Source organism: Parus major, chromosome 14 (assembly GCF_001522545.3).
Source record: "Parus major isolate Abel chromosome 14, Parus_major1.1, whole genome shotgun sequence".
Classification (NCBI taxonomy): domain Eukaryota; kingdom Metazoa; phylum Chordata; class Aves; order Passeriformes; family Paridae; genus Parus; species Parus major.
This window is the reverse complement of record NC_031783.1, coordinates 12,470,313-12,486,104: the sequence shown is the minus strand read 5'-3', so window position 1 is coordinate 12,486,104 and position 15,792 is coordinate 12,470,313. Positions and strand designations below refer to the sequence as shown.

Here is a 15,792-nt window from a genome sequence, read left to right as displayed (position 1 = left end):
GAGAAAGACTGAGCAGGTTGTGTAGTAATTAGTAACAAATAGTAACAAATATGGGCTGGGCTGCTGTTGGCAGGCTCACCTAAAGACAACAAATCTATCCAGAAACGTGGTGAGAGTGTCAAAATGAGCCCATAAATAAAGTTACACATCTAAATCCACATTTAAACATATCACTGCCCTCATTTCCCAGCTGCACTGAGCAGCCTCTGCTCTCACTGCAGGCAATTTGAGCTTGCAAATGCTTCTAACCTTTAAAGTGAAGGTGCTTTAAATCCCCAGTGGCCTCCCTGCTCCAGAGCTCTGTCTCTGCAGAAGGTTCACCCCAGCTCTTCTCACTTGGGATATTTGTTCTCTGGGCTGTGTGGCACCCAGAGCTTTCCATCACTATGGAACTACTATTCCTTTTCCCAGTGACAGTCGCCACGATGCTCTGTGGCACAGGTAGGCTACAAATCCTTGTGATTTATTGGGCAAACTTGATAACTGGTTTTGTGAAGCATTCCTCACTGCTCTTATACCTGCTCCAGTTTCTGGGTAGCAGAGGATTTCTCCTCTACTGCTTTTCTAATTGTTTCTGCAGTGGCAGTGTTTCTGGCAGGACATTCACAGACAAGTTTGGGGCAAGATTTCCTGTAATTTTCTGATACTCACATGCCATTTAAATAAATAAGCAGGCCAAAAATGAGGAGAAAAACACAGTGAAAGAGACTGGAGGATTTCCTGTGTATCAGCTTGATCCCTAACAATCCCAAGCAAATTTCTGTTTTGTGAAGACCTCTGATCCTTTTCTATGTAGCAGTGTTTCCCCCCAGTTCTTCAAAGCATGACTTGGAGAACATGCCTGCCTTTATTCCCTAGTAATCAATATGTTTGCATTTTGGTGTTAGCACCCAGAGGCCAGAATCTCATTGCACAATGTGCTTCATAAACACAGAACAAAGACACAGCTCCAGGCCCCCAAAGCCTCTAATCTGTCTCCACATTACAATGGAGGGGTGGCTGCAGCATGTTCTGAGTATCAGCTGTAATTTTACCTACCTAGTGATTAACAGCAAGGGAGAAAGCACAGTAATATTGCAGTTCAGCTGTGCTGATGGGGAAGTCTTGCACACCTGAGCCCCCAAAGTTTACACACTGATTCCAGTCATGGAAAATAGGGCTGAAAGGGTTTGGAGAGGACTCAGACATCCTCCTCCTGGGTCACACTGGGATCAGCTCACTGGTCAGATGTGCATGTGTAATCTCAATCACTGTCTTCTTCCTGGATTGTGCTGTCATTCCCAAACAAACTCTGCCAGCATCTCTCTACTTAAACAACTCTTAAAATAGGGGTTTGTGTAATACCCATACTTTAAAAATAAACAAAATAGGGATATCTATAATATAACAATAACTCACAAAATAACTCTTGTATTATTCTTTTTGATGCCTAACCTAAACCATCCTCACTGTATTGAAGTTACATCCCTGCAGTGACATGGAGATTGCTGCTTCTTCAGCTGGACCCACTGCCTTCAAGTCACAGTGTAGATAAGCAATAGTTTAGTGGATTCTAAAGCCAAACACAACACAACAAACAGAAGGTCACCAGATAAAGCAGTGAGACTGATCTGCAGAACAGGCAAAGTGGAACACAAGGGGTTTTCCTGCAGTACAGGCTTAGAGAAGAAATGTGAGGATGGCACCTCCCAGGAATGACCAAAAAGGTGGATCTGCAGATGTCTGCAGTCACTCCTTGCATGAAGGAAAAGTGGCATGAGATAAAAATGTTCAGTGTTTACTGGCCATTTTCTTCCAGTCTGGGAAAGAGTGGTGGGAGGACTGGAGCTTTGCGGTGTGTCAGGAATGCTCGTGAGTGATGCTGATTAGCTCAATGACAATTAGTCAATTGTGCTTCAAAACCAGCTACTGCGAAGCTGCTTTCCACTGTGACAGAGCACCACAAGCTATATTTAGAACGTAAAACACACTTCCCACTAATTTCTGGCTGTTTTAGGCTGGGCTTCAACTCCTGATGGAAGGCGGTGCTTTTTCCAGGGGCTGCGCTCTCTGTGGTTACTCAGATGTGGTTCAGAGGCACCAAGAGAGGCAGAGCCACATTCCAGGGATGTGGGTCTCAACCCCTCCAACACACTCCATTTGCTACGTGTGGCCTGAGTGCTCCTGCCCTCTCCTTTGGCACCACTGCTGCCCTGCCAGGCTTGTGACACTGACTTCATCAGGCTTGTGGCACCCTGAGACATGAAATGAGTCTCAGCAAAGGAGCAATCTGGTCTCCACATCATTGAGATGTTCAACTGGATGGGGGAGGAGGCTAAAACAGCTGTTCAAGCCAGGTTTTAGTTGGAAATACCCCTTTCCAAGGGATATTGATGTATCTTGATTGGCATACAAATGTATGTATAGATCAGTGTAAGAGAAATAGAAACATCTCCTCATGTACCAGTGGAAGTGAACACAAGAAGAACTTGAAAAACATTTCTCTCACCTTCATCAATGTTGATGAAGACAGAGCAAAAATGCAAAAATAGAAAGACATAGAATAGAAAGACAAAAAAGAGAAAGACAACCCATTTTAGTGGAGAAGAAAGGCTGAAGAGAAAGAGAACAGCTGTCAGGATAAGGGCTTTGGGAGTCTGGAACACCTGCAGTTGTTTAACTCTGGCCATCTTGTCTGGGTAGGCAAACACTTGGCTCTCTTTGCATACCACATTTAGTACAGTAGCTATGTTTTGTCACATCAATTTTTTAAGGGTATTAAAGTCACGAAGATACATAAATTAAAGCAGCTGCAAAGGATCCCCAAATGTAACATCCCCAGCTTCTATGCTGAGCACTGGGAAGCTTCCCAACGTTGGCACAGGTATCTTCAGCACCTGCAGAGATACAGGAGGGAGGGGGAGTGGAGGGAGGGAAAGATGACATTCCTGCAAACTGAACTCCTGCAAACTGAAGTGAAACAAGGACTAGAAGTGGAGTCTCTTTTCCATGGACACAGATCTAGAGGCTTATCTGCCAGTGCCCTTTTTGAAGTGAGGAACCATTCTCATCCTGTTCCTCACTATCTCTTCCAGTGGGGGTGAAAAGACTTGCTGTGATCCCTAATCTTTTAAAGTGGGGTTTGTATTTCCCATGTGAGTGAGCCATGTGCAATCTGGGGATTTCACGGGGCAGACATGATCTGGGTGATTATAACCATGGCAAACCTCACAGAGCAGTGCTGTGAAAAAGCCTTCAAACAAAAACTACACACTTTTCTTTTGCTGAATTCTACAGTTCTACTTAGCAAACAGCACCCTAAAACAAGCTATCACATTGCATACTGAGATTATCCATCAAGGAAGTGAGAGAGCCCGGCCCAAAAGTAAAATCCTCACAGAACTGTCAGACTGCCTCTGGGAAGGGTGTACAGGTGGTTAAAACAAGAAAGGGGTGAATAATAAAATGAGCTTTTCCCTCTATTTCTTTCATGTCAGCAAGGATATGATCACACACAGGCAGGCAGCCCGTCAGTCAGCAGAGATGGGCCAGGAGCAGGAGCAGCAAGAGCCTGCCAGCATTTGTATGAACAAACAGCCATAGGCACAAACCTGCCAGCTAAAACCCCCTTCTCTTACACCCATGCAAATCAGGGCTAGCTGCTGCAGCCCCCTGTCCCTTACATCCATGCACATCAGGAGAAGAAGAGCATTGAGGAGCAGAAACAGCTTGTAAGGAGAGCAGTGCCAGCTCTGATGAGGGCAGGAATCACCCCCAGGAGGTGCTGAAGGTTGTTCAAGGGATGGTGAGGAGCTGCTCGTGTCTGATTCTCTCGTGTGCACTGAGAGCAGTACAGGGTGGGAAAGCACTGCCCTCCACTCTCTTACAAGTCTACCCATTGGAGAGGCAAAATTACTGATTTCAGATTATTTCCCCACACTCTCCAGGACCCAAAATTCCTCCTCCTCTATTTATAGTCACGTTCCACTTATAATAATTTGTTAATGCCACATTTGAACATCATAATACCACAAGTTCATGGCAGCTGACAAAAGCACCCACTTCACATCCACCAACAGCAATGGCAGCACCTACTGATCTAATCCTTCTGCTTCACTGCAGCCAAGAGAGCGTATCAAATAATCTCCACTGGGTTTGCCATCTACCAAATGTCAAAAGCTAAATCAGAAAAAAGTCAAAGGGCACAGGTGAGATCTGCCCTCGGAATAACCTTTCTCTGTGGCTTTAATGCCAGTTTGGGTAGCTGACCCCCACGAGGGATTAATTTAGAATTTACAGATTGCAATGGTCAGAGAACTCCAGGGAGCCCACAGAAATCTGTGTTCTTGTGCTCCTGGGGAGAGAGAAATTAAATTTAAATTTTCTTGACTCTCAGTGAGAGTTTTCTGTTTTCTTTCTTTTTCATCCCCGAGATCATCGCTGTGGTTTTACACCCCCATTCCCTCTCAGTGCCTGGACTGCTGTGGCCAAGATATTTTAGACTATTGCTAATTCATACTTAAGAAAAACTGGCAACTTTTTTTGTTTTCAGTCTACAACTGGAAACCTGAAAAGCCTTCACTTCTGTGATTGACGACGGATACAGCAAACAGATGTCAGAGAAGAAAACCAACTGTGTTTCTCCACAGCTGGCTTCACAGCAAAGCTGTACAGAGGAGGCAAAGCCACGGGAGTTGAGACCCATATGAAAATACTTATGGCACAAATTTTGCTCACATATCCCAGGATGACTGCAAACAAGCAGAGCAGGACTGCACAATTAGGCAAAATAGGAATTTGGCTGCAAATATAACCCTTTAGTCAAAAGCAGTCCAACTGCAGCCTGTGCCTGTTGGAATAGGAGTTATCAGCCAGGGGCTTCCCCACTTCTTTACCAGGGCGATTTCTGGTTCGTTTGACTTTACTACTGATTGCTCATGTTTTTTGAAAGGAAGGTTAATTCCTGTGCTTTTAATGGAGTGGCTGTGCTGTTAGTTCGGTAAAGCTTTGCATACACGATCAGGCTTCTCCTCCCTCCGCCCTGTGCTCTGTGCAGGGCTGGCCCTGCTCTTCACAGCCCATAGAACACTGCAGCACCACACTCATCTGTCCTTCCCCTCCCACCAACTGCAGCACTGAGCCATCAGCCCTCACCATGAATTTGGGCACGGGAATTGCCCGTCTCGGGTTACAGAAGGCACCAAAAAATCAGCATTAAATGGTCGGGGTTGTGAGTTCATCAGCAGAGCAAAGCCGGCAGTCAGAGCCCAGCACCTCCCAGCCCTGCCCGGCCAGGGACGAGCCGCAGCAGCGCATCAAAAACCGCCGGGATTTTTTGCTAGGACAGAAAAAACATCTTTCCTACACCGAGACGTGATAAAAAGAGGCAATTAGACCCGAGCTAAGCAGGAGCTGCCGCACTGCATAAAGCATCGTGCTGTACCAAAGGCTGCTGATGACCAATATTAACAATTTAATGAGCTGTTAATGAGGCGCGCGTTCGGCTTTTACTTGCAGCACGAAAACATTGCAAATCATTTTAGGGAGCTTCTGGAGTGTCAATGGAGAATTAAAGATGTCAAATAAGCCCATCAAATCTATGTCTCAATCTGGACACTGCTTTCCAGTGCATTCACTTAAAATTCCTTCTCCTATATGGTAGAATAACTTGCTTTGACAGCACTACGACTCTCAGACTTTGCTTCCTTCTGCCTTGACATTAGATTTCAGTCCCCAGAGAGCTGCAGGGATGTCTTTTTGACATGTTGACATTAAGGACACTTCTTCCACAGACTCACACTGGCACGGTTACTTTCTGTCTTGCCATTGTAAGAGAAGCTACTGAGCTAAGCTACCAAATCTGGAAGTCTAATTAGCAAACCTTCTCATCATCTGTAAACAGATTAAGAATATAAAATTACCCTTAAAAAATAGTCGGTTTGAGTAGGAAAGGGAGCCAAGGCTTACAGAGAAAATTCATTTCCATAACTCCCCAGCATTGTAACAATACCAGTAGCACACAAGCAGTGACTAATGCTTTAATGTGGGCACACTTCAGTTTGTTATTTTCTACTGTCCTGTCACAGCCCTGCAGGATTAGATCCCACACCCAAGTGCTATCAACACTCCTGTTACCTCCAGTGGAGCTGCATTGAGGGAAACAACAAATCCAAATTGGATTTGCTGCAGACAAGCCCTTAGTGGAGCCCCTGTACATAGAGTGAACTTGGAGAAGTTTAAAATCCACCAAGAAACACAGATGGGATGTGCCCAGTGGCCAATCCTGCTCTCAAAAATGGGATATTGGCCTTTTGGCTTCCAAGAGAAACTGGAAAGAGGTTACTTGCCCAATCCAAATAGGAAATGTATCACCACTTCTTTCTTTCCTTCCACCTTCCTACAGTTTGCCTTTCTTCCTCTGCTCTGGCTTTACTCTGTCTTTTTATGCTGTTGGAGAACACGGCTTGCATTTTTAACTCCAAGCTGAGAGGAGACCTTCTCCTTCCTTGGAGAGAAAGTCTCTGGGGCAGGATGGCAACCCAGTGTCTCTCCTGGAGCAAGGCATTCCCAGAATGACAGGCTGAAGCTCATCCAGAACCGGGGATGACACTGGAATAGCTCAGCACATTCTTTAAAGGGGAGGGGGAAAGGACAACCAGTTTCAAACAGCCTGCCATGCCCCAAAAGTGGCCTTTTGCTGATGTCCAGATGTGTCAGCAATTAAAAGGCAAATACCCTATTATTTCAAAGGCTTGGTGCTTTTCAAGTGCCAAAGTTGCCCTTTGTTTAAAATTTGAGCAAGTGAAACCAATAATTCATTTACCATTCTATTTCCCAGTAGCTTCCCTCTATCCCCTTTTGTGTATCCAGGGAAGATACCATCCCCTAGGCTGACAGGTTTGCAGACTACTGCAATGTGAAATGGCCATGATAATCCTTCTCTTCCCTTCTCCAGTGGCATCTGGGATGGCACTGCCCACCCAGCTCTTGCAGCTGTGCCAGCAGCAATGTGCTCCTATCTGCAGAGGCACAGCCAGCCCACGTGTCCCACTCAGATAGGGGAAAACAGCCACGGGGCCATGGCAGGATGCAGGCTGCCAGCTGGGATGTGCTGGGATGTGCTGGGATGTGCTGGAATGCTGTCATTCCTCTCGGAGGCTGCTACCAAGGAGGCACAGGGGACTCCACACAACATCTCCTGTGCTGTTTGGGTCAGGGGAGGAGGTAAAGCTGCTGTGCTGTAAGAGAAATGGGGGCCCCAGGCAGTGCTGAGGGACCCCCTTCTCCAGAAAGGGACTGAGATGACACCAGGGGGGGAATCTGGAGTGCACACATTAAATAATGAGGCCTGAAGGAAGAGATTAAAGCACCCAAGGGCAAAGAAGCCTTGTCCTGCCAACTTCCCCTGCCTTCAGCACAAAGGGATGCTGCCCCAGCACAGATAATCAGCTAAGAAGGGGCAAGAGCTCTGTGCTGGAAGCAGTTTCTAAAGGGGAGCCAAGTACTTGGAATCAAGTCTTTGCTTCCTTACAAGGCTTCTTTATCATGGCTCGCTCTCTCAGTGCTGCCTTTTCTGTCCCAAACCTATCTCACTATTTTTAGTTTTGGAGCTTTCCAGGTGGTTTCTATTTCTGGCCTGCAAAATGCTGGAGACGGCCAGGCAGCTCCAAGTGCTGCCCCTGATGTTACTGGCAGAGCAGATCTTCCCTCCCTATGTCAGCTATGGGTGAATAAAATAAACTTTGTGAAGTCCAGGAATACCTGTGGAGCTGCAGGCAGGAGGGCAGATGAAAATAATTACACATCACAGGAAGAAATTTGGTGTCTGGTAGCTTTCCACTAAGAGGTGGATTCAGCTTTTGAAGACAGGTAAGAAGCAGTCATCACTGTCCCATTCCTGTTCTTTTCCAAGCTACACTTCCACTTGGAAGAAAATGAGAGGGCCAGGTAACATTTTCTGAAAGATGATGGTACAGGCCAAAGTGGCATTTAAATGGAGGACTTCTAAACAAAGGGATTTGTCTCCCAGCTCTTTTTACTCCTTGCCTTTCCCATTACAGAACCAGCTCTCAGAGATCATCATTAAAAAGAACAGCAACAACAACCCGGCCTCATCAGTTCTTGTGAATTCTGAAGGTCACCAATGTCACCATCAGTTATAATGACACACATCACTCCCCTCTTCACACAAATGGATTTACAACCTGTTTAAAGGCTGATGTCTCTCGGAGCACTTCACCCCTTCTGCCACCCCCTCTCTGCACACACTCACTCTACTCCAGCAACAGCTGCTGGAAGAAATGATGAATTCCATTACTTTTCATCCAAAACAGCTTTGCAGTATATGGGAGAAGCACTGAAGGCTGCAGGCTCGTTAGCACAGGATTTGTATTGCCACATTTTACTTTATTCACCTTCCCAAATTAGGTGAAGCACGTCTGGCCCAAACCTGTGATTTCTGTTTAATTAAAATGCAGGTAGTGGAGTCTCCCGAACTCCAGAGCCCCCCACACAATCAGGTAGTGACAGCAACCTGGTAGAATAATGCTCTTGATGTAGTGGCTGCTCTAACAGAGTCTTAATTTCAGTGGAGCAGAACAGCACCTCTGGTAGCAGCTGCGTTTCGGGCTGGGATGAATATCAGTACCCAGCCTCTCGCTGAACACTCACTGCCTCCCCAATCAAAGCCAGCATCCCTGACAGCTGAACTGTTAAATGAATTAACAAGGCGAAAAGGGGGCTTGCCAGCGGGGCTGCGACTCCCCTCCTAATTTCTGCAAGTGGTGGCTTTCAATTTTTCTGTCATTTGTCAGGAGATGCACATGGTTCTCTAATGAGCAGGGCAGAGCTGCAGCCAGCTCTAAAAAGGCAGCATTAGAGGATCTTCTGAGCCTTGGAGGAGAGGGATGCAGATGCTTGAGGCAGGTGGGGGAAGGACACGGGCTCTGCTCCGACTGAACAGGCAGCACATCCTTCCCAGCTGTGCTGAGCTCAAGGACTCCCAGCCTGCTCTCCCATCTTGGGGAAGAGCTGCTCTCCACACCAGTGAGTTTTGCCAATATCCAGGCAGAACTCAAAATGAAGCCTTTGATCTTATGGGCTACTCAAAAAAGGAAAAGCATTTCCTCCACCTGTAGAATAAAATAAAAATCCCACCACCAAAAAACCCCAAAAGATCCAAACCACTGGCATCCAGCTTTCCTGTTCACCAGGCAAGTTGGGCTACAGAGATTTTTTTCACTCATGTCTGGCTCATTGTTCTCTCCCAGAATTTCCACCTGCCCATCAGTCAGAGGCAGGGAAGACTTGCTCAGGCTGCCCAAGGGGGCAGTTGGCTGGAGCACAGCTGAAGAGCACTCCAGGGCTTGAGAGAAACTCCCCATTTGGGTATATTGTGCTCATTTAATTGGCAAAACTTGAAGAAGGTTCATTTTAGTGGCTTTTTTCCCCCCAAGCTTTTCAGGTGGTTCCATTACCTACTGGAACTTTTATTGTAAAAATCCACGCATGATCGTAGGAAAATTTTCAAATGTAACAGGGGAGAGCACAAGAGGGAGGGAAGGAATCACAGACACTTCTCCTTCTGCATCCCTCTGTAGGAGCTGAACAGCACAACCATCAGCAACACCAACACCCAACAGAAGTGGGTATTTTGACTGAACTGGCCTAAGCCCAGCACATTTCCCCAAAGGCACAAAGGCTGTATATCCCTTTTTACGAGCCAGAGAGGAATGTTCTCCCCTCTCCCAGAATTACTGCAATGCTTAGGGCAGAACAAGGCCCCATTTAACAGCACTGAGACAAGAGCTACCTGAGAGCTTCAGCCCAGAGACCAGACACCTTCACTCACTCTGTGCCCAGTGCTGTGCCTGTGTCAGCACTTACTGTTTACTGGGAAGCTTTTCTCTGTTTTTAACCTGGATGCCCCATTGCTGGAGCTGAGCAGACCCATTTTTTTTCCAGCTTGCTGCTTAACTGCCTTTACCGTGGGTAAGAACATTGAGCAAACAATAACAGCAAAAACCTTGTATTTCCACAGCACACTTTAACTCAAAGGTGTCACAAATCAATTTAAAACTTAAATTGCAATACCATCTCCAATCACTTTACTCACAGTATAAATCACAGCCAGTTCTGGAGGTGGAAGAGGCAGTTATATAACAAAGTGTAATAACTTCACACAACAAGAGTGAAAATCGGCAGGAAGATCCTACATTCATCATTTCTGCTGGGTGAACATGGATGGTCCCTTTCCAGAGGTAAATCCTGGAACTCCAGAACAACAGCCAAGTCACACACTACAACTTCAGACACACCAGTCCTGCCTGGGAAAGGAGGCCTCCTGGATATCAGAATCATTGAATTATTTGAGTTGGAAGGGATGTTAAAGGTCCTCTAATTCCAGCTCCCCTTCCTTCAGACACTCAGGGGTCCTGTAATTATCTCAGGGTCCTCTCAAGTCTGCCTCCTCCCACTGCCCTGTTCCCTGAGTTATGATAGGAAGATCTGGACTGTGGGATTAAAATCCACAATATAACAGCATTTCCTTGTTTTCCCCAGCTGATTTCTCATGCTGAGTACATGTGTATAAGTGCATGTGTTGGCTCCATTTGCAGCAGGGAGATACTCAGCTCTGAAACAAAAATGTATTTTGAAGCCAGATACAGTTGGCTCCACCTGGGACTTTCTTTGCTGCAGTTGCAGAAGTAAGTTGGAGCAGCAGCAAACTAGAAAAAAATGTAAATATTGCCAGCTGTCTCTCCAGGACGAGGCTGCTCTGATTAATTTATGATGTTTTCAAAGAAAGATGGTGAATGTTGCACCATATTTGAAATGAAAAGGTTAAGCAGAGTTTAAAAAAAGGCACAGTAGAGTTCTTAAAAAAATGTGCTTTGCTTGGTTTTGAGCACTAGAATGTTTAATGACTAATAATGAAATGAATTGGTGCTGGCTTTGCTAGCTGCTCCATCCCATGGCCCCGAGACAGAGGAACAAAGTTCAATCAGCTCCGTGGCCGGGCCAAGCAACGGGAGGGTCGAGCTGCCTCCCCTTGTTCTGAGCTTCAAACGCTGCTGCTGCAGAAACTGAGACCATGACTAAGGAGGATTTCAGCGCCAGCCTGTCTCCAGCTGGGATCACCATAAACACAGCCCCGCTGGCAGGGCTGCAGGAGGGCATCAGCTATTCCAGTGCTGCCCTTCCCAGCTGGAGTTTCTGGGGGGACAGAGCGGCTGGGGGTTATCTGGGCTCTGACAAACCACCCGCTTCTCAAGGCACTCACAGAAGCGTCTGCTCAGCTCTTCCCTCCTGATTTCCACCTCCAGCCTTCCAGTGGGGGGATTTTAAAATGATCAAAAAGGACTCAGGCACCAGACCCAGAGTAAGGAAAGGCTGGAACAGTGTCACTGACTGGGATGCAGTGACAGTCTGCACATTCCAATCCCTGCCTCCAAAACCAGCATTAAACCAGACATGGCCATACATGAAAACACAGCCAGGTGTGGTGGCAGGCAGTGTCTCTACACAGAGGGTTATAAAATAAAAGAACCGGCTTTCCAAGTCTCCCTTGTTTTGTAGTTTTGTTTCTTTTCCCTTGTGGCTTTCCTGTGCTCCACTTTTCACTTCTTTAACTCGAGTCAATTTTTCCCTCAAGCTAATTTAGTATGAACAGTCATCCTCCTGCAACTTCAAAAATATTTTCTCTTCTTTCTTTCAAATGCCCTTTCTTCCCTCCTTCCACAGACCAACTGGTTTTCCAATGGCAAGAAACTGCCAGTGCCTATTTCAGGAGAGCGGGCAACAAAAAATTGTCAGTAATAACAACTGGGGAATTTTTCAAATAATCCCATTCCTGGAAAATTATTGAACATTATCTGGAGAATACTACAACATGCTGGTACTTTAAAAAAAAAGAAAAAAGAAATCAACTGATTTTCTTTTCACCTACCTGCTTCACCCACAAACACTTCCACTGGTGTGCTGGTAGGGCTCTCACCAATGACATTATATGCTGTCATTAGTACTTCATATCTCTTGTATTTCTTCAATTCTGAAAAAGATATTACATATTAATATTATATATTATGATTTATACTCTATTACAGCTATCTTTTAGACTCCCAACACCTCTTCATCTCCAGACTTGTCTCTCAGAAAATGTGTCAATAGAAGAGAACAACAGTACAATGTCTACTTCAATCCTTCCTGAATTCACACATCTCGACAGTATTTGCATTGTTTTGAATGATATTTGTGATGAAATGGCAGGATTTTCCAGTGTTTCCTCACAGTGTTGCTCCAGTAAGAGGAGTAACGATTTCTCTTGGAATATAGCCATTTCTTATGGATAACTAACTAGAGGAACATGTCTAGGTCATTCTTAAGTTCAGAAGATGGCAGGATTTGGCTTTGAATGTCACCCTAAGGTCTCATTTTGATCTGCACTGGTAGGAAAGAGCCTGCCTGGCCTTTGCCTAATCCCTGGAATGCTCATTTAGAGGGAATTTGGCAACTGCACTGCTCTAGAACAGCTGAAGCAGGTGCAGAGGGAGAGCTGCAGTGGGAATCTGGAGTTCCACTCCAGGTACTCCACAGGGATCATCTCCTCCAACGTGACCACAGCTCGACCATCAATTGCAGTGAGACAGGAGAATTTGAAGGCTGGACTCCATTTGGCCACCAGGCAACAAATTTGTTTGCTGACACAGAGAAACTACTCTGGCAGATGAGGCAGGACAGTGAGAAAAGCGTGAAAAAATCTAAAAAACCCAATTGTTTGTGGGTAATTAACAGACACAACCAGGGCGGAGCAGAATCACGTCAACGTCATTAGGGGAGGCAGCGCCTGAGCAGTTTCAGATTTTGCATTTTCAGGATGAAAGAATCAATCCCAACAGATATATTTATCATCTACAATACTTAACAGGGAAATTAGAGTAAGAGAGCAATCAATAATATAAATTGCCCTATTTAAATGAGCATTGAATTAAGACACGCATGGCCAGAGGTCCAAATTTCTCCCTTTGCCAATAATTTTCCCTGCTATCTATGAATCAGAGTCTCCTTAACTCGAGGGCTGACAGTATGCCATTGGTTTGGTGAGGTTCAAAAAGCCCAATTAGGCAAGTTTGTCTAATTTCAGTGTTACAGAACCGTTTATAAATGTTGTGCTCCAATAGCTGACTGTGAGTTCAGCATCATTCCCCAGTTTCAGGCACACTGTAAATGATATCTAATATATCCCCATTTGTTTTTAATGTGATATCACTAAATTTGGATTGACTGCAAAAGATGGAGCAAGCAAATCAGAAATAGCAGTGCCAAGTTAATAAACAAACAATGGTAAGATGCACACATATAGTACTGGGCAGCTTGCACAGGGAAACTTTATTTTCTGCCATGGGAAGTCACAAGGGAGATTTTAGTGTTAACTGGATGTGGAAGAAAATGGAACACGAGAGTTCATGCATGCAACTTTCAGTGGGGATCAGGCTTCATTTTTTTTTTTTTTAGCCCATCACAATCTGTGACTCAAAAGCCTTGGGCAAAACCTATCTAGTGAACCATCATCACCACAAAGCAACTTGCCTTTTAACTCTGTCGAATGTTATTTTATTCATTTCCAATTGAAAACACCTCTGGAGATGCACATAAATTCATTGGGCCCTTTCTAAATTGGCTTTGTACTCCATGGAATGCCCGAGCATCGCAATGCCTGAATCATAGAACTAATGATGTGATACAGCTAAACTCAGATGGACTACAAAATATGTAGCAAGTGAATCAAAATTCATTTAGCATCAGCAATACTGGGTTGTTACAGTCAATAATGTTTTACCTTCCCAGCAGCCACATTTTTACAACAGCTACCTTGCATCATCGATGTCTCTGGGTGTAGGGGAAGCAAAGGCTTAAAGAAAAAGAAACTGGAGAAAGCCAGAGTCATTAATCTGTGTTGATTTCTGCTGGATCCACGGAGGAGAGCCACAGGAGTTTGCCCATGGTATATTTTGAACCATTACAAAGAGTCTCAACTGAAGGCAATGTGCACTTACGTGTTAATTCATACGTCGTTAATGCAGAGCTGCTGTTCACTGTCTTGAAGCTGCTTTGGGCTATTCAGGGTAAGCAAAGCAGAAAGCTTGTTACAGTGCAAGGAAATAGTTATTGCAAATGATGTACAGCAGAGACAGAGGCAAATGAGGCAGCACACCCATACACAGTTTAAGCTTTAGGAATATACCTTGAAGGGCAATAAAATCACATCACTCTCTCGTAACACATCGAGAGCATCTCGCCCACATGGGGCTGTTTCATTTCCTCCTCAAACAGAGGATACACAAATACACAACACAAAGATGTTCTGGCTTTTAGATTAAATACAACAAATGAGTAAAAATGAAATGATTTCTAGGGGCGAAAGCTCTCAGTGGCACGTTACATCCTGATTTCTCAAGATGCAAAATTCAAAACCTGAAGAGCTGCAGAGTACTGAGCTGGAACCTGGACCACAAAGTGAACACTCACATCAGGGCAGGACCTGTTTCTTTAAGCGTGAATTTGATTTCCCACAGTTTCACTTAAAGAATTCAAGATTCCTGCTGTGAGTGAATTGTAATAATATGCTAAACTGTGCAAAACTGTGGGTCAGTGAGGAACAGAGGTGTTCTAAGGTGAGAATTATGAGGAGAAAGAGGGACATTTATCTTAAAATACAATAGTCTCCACCCCTTGCTCTCCCTGTCTCTTGACTCCCTGGAGAGATACAGCCCATTTTTTCTCCTCTACAGTGATTAGGAACATTGCTGCAGGGCCAGACAAGAAGAGGAAAAAGACAAAACTGGTTTGTTTCACAGGCTCCCCGTCTTGTGAGAGCATCCAAATTCATTATTTCATAATGTACACTGCTAGTAATTCAGTTTTTGTCTGAGAAAAACTTTTGCATTCCTACACCTACAAGAATTTTACATCTCTGTCCTGGCTCAAGCTGCTCAGTTTAGGAAGTCTCATTAGCTCTGACCACATAAGTGAGGTCAGAGTTAGGTGCTTCCTTTATATTTTAAGCATCCACTTATCCACACCCTCATTAAAATTCACTCTTGCTTTTGTAGAAATCACTTCTATGGGTTCAGGAAAGCATGGCAGATGATGTAAGATATTGAAATAGTCTCATTGAACCCTATTCTGCTGCTCTTGGAGTATCATTTTATCCTGAATATTCCAGGGACATCAAAGAGGACAAAAGCTGGTCTCTCCATGAGCACATCTCGTTGCTGGACCTTATTCCTCAAGCTACTGAGTGTTCACATGTCTGCCTCACATCATCTTATTCTGCCTATTCTTCCCTCTGATTTCCTTTCTAGCCTTTATCTAAAAAGTCTTTTCATTTTTTTCTATTATTCCTCTCCCTCTCCACCTTCTTTCCATGTGAGCCATAAATCCCAGTGACTGACATGGAAAGCAGGTACCTAAAAATTCTTGCTCATCTTTGCTATTTTCTTTTGAAATATGGACAAGCACTTTGAAATTATAAAAATTCTATTTTAAAATTCTCCTCAGCTGTTTTCTTCATACTGTCAAAGGAAAAAACAAAATGTCAATTATAAAAACTATTGAAAAAAACAGCAAGAAAGGAAAAAGTTGCCAGCTGAGGAAAATGAAGTGTCTGTCATTTAAAAGTGTAGCAGGGTAATTATGAAGTGGAGGTAGTGGGAAGCAGGAAATCAGAGGGTACGTGGGGGACAGACCATCAATTCCAGCATGCTGGCAGAGATCAGCACAGACCATTACAATGCTGGTCACACTGAAGTCACT

General features: G+C 44.7%; 1 protein-coding gene across 2 annotated transcripts in view; it reads right to left on the bottom strand.

Annotated features, from left to right (window-relative positions):
- Positions 1-15,792, bottom strand: part of SDK1 (sidekick cell adhesion molecule 1) — a 380,447-nt gene that overhangs the window by 36,251 nt on the left and 328,404 nt on the right. The window contains exons 34-35 of one of the 2 annotated variants that reach the window (XM_015643063.3): positions 14,034-14,093; positions 11,927-12,028 (exon numbers count right to left, since the gene is read on the bottom strand). In XM_015643063.3, the coding sequence (XP_015498549.1) occupies positions 11,927-12,028; positions 14,034-14,093 (162 nt within the window). The remainder of the gene's footprint in view (positions 1-11,926; positions 12,029-14,033; positions 14,094-15,792) is intronic. The other variant, XM_015643064.3, reaches the window with a different exon arrangement.